Here is a 9,545-nt window from a genome sequence, read left to right as displayed (position 1 = left end):
TCTAGGTTTACAAAACTACTTTTACGTGAACCATAATGTTCCTGAGACTGGATCCACTTTTAACCTGCTCAGAATTTAATTCTAAAAACCATCTGCGACAGGTATGGCACTGACTGTTCACAAGGTTTACACAGAACCCCACTTCAACAGGTCTAAACAGTCAGAACTCATCAGTCTCTTTAACAGTGAACAGAGTTACAATAATCTGGATTAAAACTCTGACCTTAAAGTTTGAATTTACACTTAAAGGTCTGGTAAAGGTAATTAAATGGCAGGTCCGGTGTCGGTCCGGAACCGATTCCAGAACAGAAGTTGAAACCTGGACGTGTTTAAAAGAACAATGACCAGAGAAGTTTTAGTTTTGGGTCTGAGGAGCAGAAAGCTACTGAGGGATGATGGGATACATTTCAGAGAGGCGGAGTCAGAACCGCTAAGTTCTTTGAAATGAGACCGACTCTTTGAATTTAGCACCTGAAGTGGCGCCGCCGCTCCGAGACCTAAAAACATGGCTGAAGATCCTCTGGCTGCTGGGTTTAGACCCATCAGAACCTAAAGGACAGTCACTTCCTGTTTGACTTAACCCAAACAGGAAACGTTGGTTTGGCAGCGTTGGAGCCGAGGAGCTGGTTTGGTTCAAGAACAGGAGAGATCCGAGTCCCAGAGAAGAACCGACAGAGCCCGGTCTGCGGTCCGAAGAGCTGCTGGTGGAGGAGTTTGGTCCCTGAAGTGTAGAACTTTTAAAAAGTTGTGGTTCCGTCTCAAACGCGTAGAAAATTAACAAAATGTGGATCCAAACGTCCCGACGGGAGAGACCAGTCTGAAACTTTCCTGAAACTGTCGACCAGACTTCCTGAAGGTGTGTGTGTGTGTGTGTGTGTGTAAGGCCTTGTCGTCCGTCAGGAGGTAGAATCAGGCGATCTCAGTCTCGCGCTCGATGCCGACGTACTTCAGAGCGTCGGCCTGGCTGTACCTGAGGACGAGACGCAGCGTCGGGTTTTAACAAGAAACGTAGAAATGTAAAACTAAAACCTTCAGGATTTCACAGAATTTGAGAAAACAGAATAATTATAAACATGGAGAGAGAAAAACTATCTTAAATAAATATAAACTCCTGATACGACAAACAACCCTCAGACAGTTTCACCACAAATCGCACACATCTGTTTTGTGTTGTCAGTAGAAACTCAACCCGGATAAAGCCCAGATTATTTTAAAAATATTAATATAACGGTCAGAATATTCCCCCATCAACTCCCACTCACTTCACTTCCTGTTCCAACGGACCCGTTGAAATTCATTAATGCAGCTTTGAATCCATATTTATCTCAAAAACTGAGCCGTTACGTTTTCATCTCTATTTCTGAGCTCATATTAGCTCACTCTGATGCTTCGTTACATTTGGTTTGAGCTAAAGATCTGAATCATTGAATCAGGACTCGTGAATCCCCAGGTCTAAATTAACTTGGATGCTACGAGTTAGATGACTCATGGAAAGATCACTGCTCGCATGCGCTGCGGACTCAGGCGAGTTGAGTCAGTGACTTAGATTAAGGACTCAACAGAAAAACAGGTGGACTCCGGTGAGTCGCACACGTTTCAGATACAAAACAGAGTTTAAAAAAGTTTGCTCAACTTAAATCTGAGTTACACATCAGCTCTACCTTTCAGTTCACTTCTTGTTGTGGAACTGTAAAAAGGTTGTGTTGCAGTGTGATGGACTCGAGTGAACCGGATCATTTCAGTGAATGACTCAGATTAAACAGAGTCCTCTAACTGAACTGGATTTACCAGCTCTAAATAGAAAACTCACGTTCTTCTCAGCTGCAGTCTTTTGTCTCAGCTCGTACGACTAAATAGTTTCAGTTCAGATGCAAAGATTAAAAACACGTGCGTCGTGCACGAGCGAACAATTGGTACAAAACCGCAGGTCCACAAGAACGACGGCAGCCTGACTGAAACCTTGACCCGTCTTTAAAAACCTCCAGATTTAATTAAATTAATAAATACATTTTAAGCAATAACAATTTGAGGTGTTTTGGAGAAAATGCCTCTTGTTTTCAGATTTTTTTTAAAAGTATCGCCATAAAATAAAAAGTGTCCAATTATTTAAAACTGAATTGTTGAGTTTTTTCTAACTAAAGGTCCTGAAGGAGCTAAATAAAATTTTTTATATTTTTAGTTCAGAAAAAGACAGAATAGATTATTGTGAACACAAATAATAATTAATAGTATTTTTAAGCAGTAATGTAAGGTGGTTTATGTTCCCCTGAGGAACTTCTGAGGCTTAAAACAAGTCTAAGCTGTCTGGAGTGTTGCATTATGGGTAGTGTCTTTGAGGTAATGGGGTTAGTTTTATTGAAAGAGAAGAAGAAAAGACCCGGTTCTGGGTTTATGGAGACACGTTTTAGTGCGGACCTGTAGTCGAAGAAGAGTTCCTCTCCGGTTTGAATGGCTCTCTTGGCGAAGATCCCGATCCGATGGTCCCCGTTCACCATCATCACTGCGGAGAACAGAAACCGGGTCAAGCAGAAGAACCAACAGAACCCGAGAACGTCTCAGACCGCACGTCATGCTCTGCTCACCTTTTGCATAACAGTTAGGATTGACAGAATGATTAGCGAAGCGGATCTTGTTCCCTTTCCTCGTGGCGTCGACGACAAAATCTAAAAAAAAAAAAAAGTAAAAAAAAAAAAAAGAATAAAAAAAAAAACCACTTCAAAATAAAACGTGTTTGTATTTTTACGCATTTTTACCGTTGTTCAGGTTAAACAGGAAGCTGCACATGTATTTATCGTAGACTTTCCCTCTGCGGTCGGCTTCGTCCTGAGAGATAATCTGAACAAACAACAGAATAAATTATTATATTAACAAATTAAATATATAATTTAATCCTAATTCATCTGCTAAACAGACGATAAAATAAAACAGACATTTTAAAACTAACTTTTGTTCTTTGACAGGAAATCTAACTCTTCAAAATAAGTGTCTTTAAACTGACTGTTAATTTAAAAATAAAATTATTTTTTATTTTCAGTTTGGGCTTCACGACAAAGCAGAACCTGAAAACTTCATGCATCATTTTATTTTTAAATACAATTCTGTTCCCAGATTTAAACATTTATGACAGAAACATGTTTATATTTTTACATCTTGCTACAATTTGATATTTTTGTTTTAAAACCCTGAAACCGTGGCTCTTCTCACACCATCAGAACCTCATCCCGACCCAGAACTACGTGGTCCTCACCTCTCCGCAGTACTCCGAGATGAACTCGTTCTTCTGAACCGGCTCCTTGATGAAGATGCCCCAACCGGCCACGTCGGACGGCGCCAGCAGCAGGTGCTGAAACCCATCACAGTTCTGAGTCTAGAGCCCAAAGGATCCTGAACAAAGTTGGTCGGTTCTGTTTTACCTTCTTGGCCCCCCTCTGAATGGAGCAGTTCTTACAGGACACATTCTTGCTGTCCCAGTGGTCAGCGGCGCCACAGGTCAGGCACAGGTCCGGGTCGCACTCCCTCACAGCCAGGTAGCAGGGGCACTGCTTGGTGTTGCACTGGGCTTTGCACCGACAGCCCGGGAAACGGTTCTGACCTGAACCCAAACATGAATAAAAGTGACCTCCGTTAAAAAAAAACGCCAGAACTTTGACCCGTTCTGCCTGCAGGGCCCGGTTCTGGTCTTACACTCGGAGCTGCACTGGCAGAACTTCTCGCAGAAGTTCTGAGCCGTGACGCAGGGACAGGAGGAGTCGCAGGGCTGCCGGGGGTGGTCACATGGTTGGTAGTTGTACACGTGATTGGACGATCCATCTGAGGGGGAAGAGGTCAAAGGTCGTTCTGATGACTCAAAAAACATTTTTTAAATACTTTTAGTGACACCAAAAAATTCCCAACAGAGATTTTTACCACACAAAACAACTCTAGTGTTTTGTTTAAGCCCTTCTTTTATTTTGAAAGGATTATGAAGTGGAAACGACAGTCACAGGTAAGCTCATCTACGGAAAACTATGGAGTATCCCCGCTAACAGGGTTAGCATTAGCACAGGTCTCTGTTTTATACGAGGAGGTTTCAGCTGCAGGACTCAGAGGTGAATCTCTCAACCGTGTGGACACAGTGGACATTATAGAAACCAAAACAAGAAGCTGCTGTGAAACAGCAGGAATATTTTCCATCAAAACAGCTTTTACTGCGCAACTTGAAATATTTATTTTTTTTTAAATGGAGAATTTCAAAGAGTCTCTGCTTAAAATGGCCATCTCTAGTCCCGAGTCGAATCCTTACAGAATTGTTTTTTTAACCTTGTTTCTTAATAATGCAAGTTTTACATAAAGTATTCTTGGACTAAAACTGGGCGGAAAAACAGCTGAAGTTCAAAATAAAAGTCACATGTTAGTTGTTGGTAAACAGATGCATCCTAGCGACCTCTGACCTTTCTTCAGCTGGATCTTCCTGCAGTGGGTGGCCCACAGCCGATGCTTCCTCTTCTTCTTCCTGGGCGGAGTGTCCTCGTCTTCAGCCGGAGCGCGGGCGATGATGGCCGACTCTTTGACCCGGAACTCGTAGACCTGATCCAGAAGACGTTCAAACCGAACTTTAATTATTCAACAGAAAGTTTCTGCACATTCAAGACTCAGTTTGATCGTTGGACTTCAAATTCTTTCTATAAAAGATGGACGTCTGGTTAATAACAGTTTAAATCTCACTGGAGACGCAAACATGGAAGAAAAGTTGGAAAATTTCACTGTGAATTAACAACAAACTCCCAGTGAGTTCTGTGCGCCAAAACAAAACTGAACTTATAGATTAAAAAGTCTGAACACACTGGATTTAGTGTCCAACTGTCTCAACCCAGTGAGACACTGTCTTCAGTAACTCTGATGGATCATCTCAGGTCTTTGACTACTTGTCCTGCAAACTGTTTTTTAAACAGTTTCAGAAGAATTTGATCAGCAACTGCTTTGAAAGACTTTCGTTTCTGGATTATAATCTGTAGAACAAATCCTAATGTTAGTCACAGTCGGTTCTGTCTGTCTCCTGAGTGTCTGATGGATTTCAGGGCCCACCTGTCTGCAGGTCTTGGTTCCTATGAGGCGAGCGATGGCGCAGAAGTTGTCGTAGTACGTCCCGATGAGGACCCTGAACAGGGAGGCTTCGGCTCCGCTCCAGTCCACGGCTTCAGCCTCGCCGCTCAGCTTCATCTTCACCGGCGTCTGACACCGGGAGTTTCCCTCTGAGCAGACCATAAACACACTGGAGGTCAAAGAGTGTCCTCTGCAGAGGAAGTCTGGGTAACAGACAGCACCTGAATGCACCACCAGCCAGTTATTGTCTAAATTAAGGAGGATTTATTAATTAAACACCGGAGAAAATGAGCAGTGTTCAAAGGTTTTACCGGAGCTGCTGGTGACCTCGTCCTTCTTGTTGTCGTCGTTGTCCCGCTCATCCTCCTTGCTTCCCTCGCAGTCGCTGTCGGTATCTTTGGTTTCTGAAGAGACGGTCGGAGTGCTGGGCCGACTGTTGCTGTTGCTATTGGGCTGTCGGCCGCGGCGCCGGCCCACCGTGCGCTTGGAGGGAGTCTTGGGCCGCTCGTTGACGACGCCCGCAGGGTACTCCCTCACCATCCCCTCCTGAGACCACAAGAGGAGGTTGTAATTCAGCTTCTCTGACTCAGGCCAGGCCCCAGGGGGTGAACCCCGAAGGACTCACCTGCACCAGGTACATGTAGCAGCTGAGGCCGCAGGGTTTGGTGTCCACCAGGTTCTCCAGGTTCTTGCGTTTGTAGGTGTTTGGAGTTGCATGGAAGGCTTAAAAAATGAAAGTTAGATGTTAAAACGAGGCGAAAACTAATTTTCTACAAGAATTCTGTTAACTTACATCTTTTATGATGATTTTATTAAACAAAGCAAAAACTTATTTTTATTTAAGTTTATATCCCAGAAACTATTGATTATCATCCCCTAACAGGACAAAGATGAGACAGAATTTAATCGGTGCTCCTAGATAATAAGCTAAACTGAAGATTAAGTAATTTTATTATGTCAAAAACAACAAAAAGACGTAGACGAGACATTTGTTATGAGTTATACATGAAGGCAAGAAATATTCAGCCGATAAGATTTTTTTCTGTATTTGTTTTCAAAAACTGACGAGGACATCAGGTTTGGTTGTTTTTCTAACCAACAGCTCAAAACGTTTAGTCATTTTCTGGGATCTGAATAAATAAGAAACATTTACGGTTCCCTCCGGTTCCACCCTGGATTTGTTAAAAACAGAACTAGAACCTCAGGCTGTCGGGTCTGGGTGTATTTGTGCGGTCAGGAGTGTTTCGGTGTGAACTAACGGTGCAGGAAGCAGTCGTATTTGAAGCAGCGTCTGCAGAACAGGGTGTGGAAGGAGTGCAGGCTCTGCTCGCGCTGCACGGAGCGAGCGTTCGGACCGTCGATGTTCGGCGTGCACTCTGGCGGCAGAGCGCCCGGCAGCTGCTGCTCCGTCAGCTCCTTGTACCTGAAACCATGTAAAAAATAAAACAGACCAAAGTTTGTTATCAAATTCTAACAACAAAAAACTCACTGGTAAACTGTTTAATTTCCACAAAACAAAATGTTTTATTTTCAAGAGGAACTTGATAAAAAACTAAAAGTTTATTTAAACGGGACGTTTTTTGTAACGTATATAAATGTTTCTACAGCTCAAACACGCGTTAACTCAACACCAAGGAGGAAAAAACTCAATTTTTAATTAATTTATTTACAACTTTTCTCTCAGAAATGTGAATTACTGACGAGGTTAAAAGGTAAAATGTTTGATTTTAAAACGTATTTCCACCCAAAATGGTAAAATTCATAGTTTGTACTTATTTTTTTTAAATAAGCATACCATATAAAACAAATTGACCATTAGTGCTAAAATGTCAAAATACAAGATAATTATATCCTTAATATTCTAATAAAAGATCTTAACCTTAATTTTCTCAGTAAATTTCTGTTTTTATTATAGGGTGAATGAAATAGGGATATTTCAGCAACAATATGAACATTTTAATAAGCATTCTTAAAAGTTATGGCTTTAAAAAGCAAAAATAGTCCATTAGTTTACACAAAAAAATGATAGAAGCTAAAAAATACTTTATTTTAATCACCGAATATAAAGAAGTTATCTTTAAAACTCCAACAAAAAGTCTAAAAAAATCCAAATAAAAACACGGATTTGTCGTTTTAAAATGGAAACAATGTAGTGATTTCTCAGATGAGATACTTTATTTGCTGTGAGCAAAACAAACAAACAAACAAACACTGACTTCTCTTTGAGCTCCTCGGTGGAGCCTTTGTCGGGGAACATGGAGGAGATGGCTTCAAAGATCTTGTCAGAAGGAAACTTCTTACTGGAGTCGCTGCTGCTTCGGCCTGAAGACAAACACACTTTATCAAAACGGCTCATTTCTCCTGAGGTCCTTTCATTGATCAAAGATCCAGGAGGAGTTGTTCACCTCCAAATGTTCCAGATCTTAATAAAACCACAGAATTTATTTTGCAGATTTTCCATCAACAGCACTTAATGTTTTAGCATCTAGTTTGTCTCAATGTTTTGTGAAAAAGGAACACATTTAACAAAAATAGGTAAAAAAAAAAAACAACAAAAAAAACCAGCTGATTGTCATAAACAAATAATAATCAGCAGAAAGTTCAAAGTTAAAGACAGTTTTACTCTGAGCTGAGAACCGGACCAACTATCAGAATAAATTACAACTCCAATCTAAACTGATTACAGTTCTTTTTGTTTTAGCTTTGAGGTCTTTCTGCTCACCAATAAAAAACTACAGGAGGTTTAAACCTGCGGTTCACAAACTGGAAGAGTTTAACATTATGTCTGGTTTCTGAAGATCATCTCAGGACCTCCAGTTTGGTGTTTTGTGACCCTCAGTGGGGTCCTAACCCCTACTTTGGGAACCAAAGGCCTAAAACTTGAAGCAGGTTAGTTCTTCGGGTCCAAATATTCCTGCAGATCAACCGGAGCTTCATCTGAACTCCTGACTAAGCTCTGATTAACTTTTGTTTGGTTGTGATCCGAATATTTAAAAGGATCTCTGACCATCTGCACATTGTTTTTTCTCTATTCTAATAAAAGTTGTGACGCGTGAAAACTTCTAATTACTTTAAAAGTGATACATGTTCATTACATCTTTCACCTGAGGATGTCATCATTACTTTAACAGTGCAATGCATTCTGGGAGGATGGCATGCATTGGTTGTAGTGGAGACAAACAAGGATAAAAAGTTTTATAATGCGTGACAATAAAGTTATATTATGCTGTATTGTGTTTAATTAATTAGCTCCGGAGCTAAGGCCATTACTCATTTCTCCTGTGTGTCAACACCCTCCGGTTCAAATTAAAGAGCTGAACATCAGAAAATGTCCAACATTAACATTCAAGCTGAACGGAGCTCGCACCTGAGCAACCCGTCTACATCATTTACCCAGAATGCATTGCCATGTAAATAAAATGGCGACGTCCGTGTGTCAATAATTTTTAAAGAAATTATAAAAACTGAATAGCCTGTGTTTTTAGAGCTGAAGTAATCGTTTATCAAATAAGGTCAGTTGTTCCAACTAGTCGGAGATCCCTTTAAGGCGAGTCAGACTCCAGTTCTGGACTCACCCTCCAGCCGGTCTTTGCGATGGTCCTCTGGGTGGTCGTTGCTGTCGCACAGGTCCATCTTATCCACCTTAAAGTCCTGCTCTTCCTCCTTCTCGTCGTCCTCGTTGTCGCTGTACTCCGTCAGAGCGCTGACCAACTCCACAAAGATCTCATCGTTGATGAAGCCGCACTCTGGGGAAAAATACAACTCCCCTTTAATAACACAAGTTTCTGGTAACAATTTTTATATTTTTATTATTTCGTCTGCTAAAAGCAGAAAACAGCAGCAGATTTTTAGGACAAAATTGTCAAAATAAAACGATTTATTTCTCTATACTACTTCATGTTTTGAGTCCAATAATGAGATTATTTGGGGCCGAGTATCTGCTGAAGGCCTCTGGTCCTCACCTCGGTCTCCGTGGACTTTCCCATCGTAGTTCTTGATGAGTTCCTCTATGAAAGTCCCATCCTGGTCCAGGATCTCATCTCCCATGTAGGGAATGTTGTGCAGCACCGTCTCGTCTTCCACCTGAAGCCAAACACCAAAATCAGACTTTCCTCGCTGGCAGAGCAGAACAGGGTCTACAGAACCGATTCTGCTTCGTTTTCAATGACAGGAAAGTGTTTAGGGTCAAAACGGACCATGAAGTTCTGCTGCAGTGGAGACCAAGAGTACATGACCGGAACTGAGGCCACGGTATTCAGAGTCTTCAGGGGGATGACCTGACGGGGGAACTCTGTGAAACCGCTGTCCACCGTGCACTAAGAAGAACATTCAGTTAGAATACGATCAGAGTTCGCCTGGACCTCAGAGGTCCTCAGGATTCTCCTGGACCTCAGAGGTCCTCAGAGTTCTCCTGGACCTCAGAGTTCATCTAGACCTCAGAGATCCTCAGAGTTCATCTAGAC

At 41.7% G+C, this 9,545-nt stretch overlaps 2 protein-coding genes across 2 annotated transcripts in view; both read right to left on the bottom strand.

Annotated features, from left to right (window-relative positions):
• The window catches only part of LOC119426617 (melanoma receptor tyrosine-protein kinase), a 531,032-nt gene that overhangs the window by 357,077 nt on the left and 164,410 nt on the right, over window positions 1-9,545 (bottom strand). The gene's annotated exons all lie outside the window — the stretch shown is intronic.
• ezh2 (enhancer of zeste 2 polycomb repressive complex 2 subunit) overlaps window positions 659-9,545 on the bottom strand; it is a 12,066-nt gene continuing 3,179 nt past the window's right edge. The window contains exons 4-19 of the mRNA XM_037694197.1: window positions 9,279-9,398; window positions 9,045-9,165; window positions 8,658-8,828; window positions 7,299-7,404; window positions 6,342-6,505; window positions 5,708-5,805; window positions 5,394-5,628; window positions 5,065-5,231; window positions 4,431-4,566; window positions 3,685-3,810; window positions 3,414-3,592; window positions 3,248-3,343; window positions 2,754-2,835; window positions 2,583-2,663; window positions 2,416-2,500; window positions 659-970 (exon numbers count right to left, since the gene is read on the bottom strand). Coding sequence (XP_037550125.1) covers window positions 910-970; window positions 2,416-2,500; window positions 2,583-2,663; window positions 2,754-2,835; window positions 3,248-3,343; window positions 3,414-3,592; window positions 3,685-3,810; window positions 4,431-4,566; window positions 5,065-5,231; window positions 5,394-5,628; window positions 5,708-5,805; window positions 6,342-6,505; window positions 7,299-7,404; window positions 8,658-8,828; window positions 9,045-9,165; window positions 9,279-9,398 — 2,028 coding nt within the window. The 3' untranslated portion in view covers window positions 659-909. The remainder of the gene's footprint in view (window positions 971-2,415; window positions 2,501-2,582; window positions 2,664-2,753; window positions 2,836-3,247; window positions 3,344-3,413; window positions 3,593-3,684; window positions 3,811-4,430; window positions 4,567-5,064; window positions 5,232-5,393; window positions 5,629-5,707; window positions 5,806-6,341; window positions 6,506-7,298; window positions 7,405-8,657; window positions 8,829-9,044; window positions 9,166-9,278; window positions 9,399-9,545) is intronic.

This window comes from Nematolebias whitei, chromosome 20 (assembly GCF_014905685.2).
Source record: "Nematolebias whitei isolate Nwh7 chromosome 20, NemWhi1, whole genome shotgun sequence".
NCBI lineage: Eukaryota > Metazoa > Chordata > Actinopteri > Cyprinodontiformes > Rivulidae > Nematolebias > Nematolebias whitei.
This window is presented reverse-complemented; position numbering and strand designations above follow the sequence as displayed.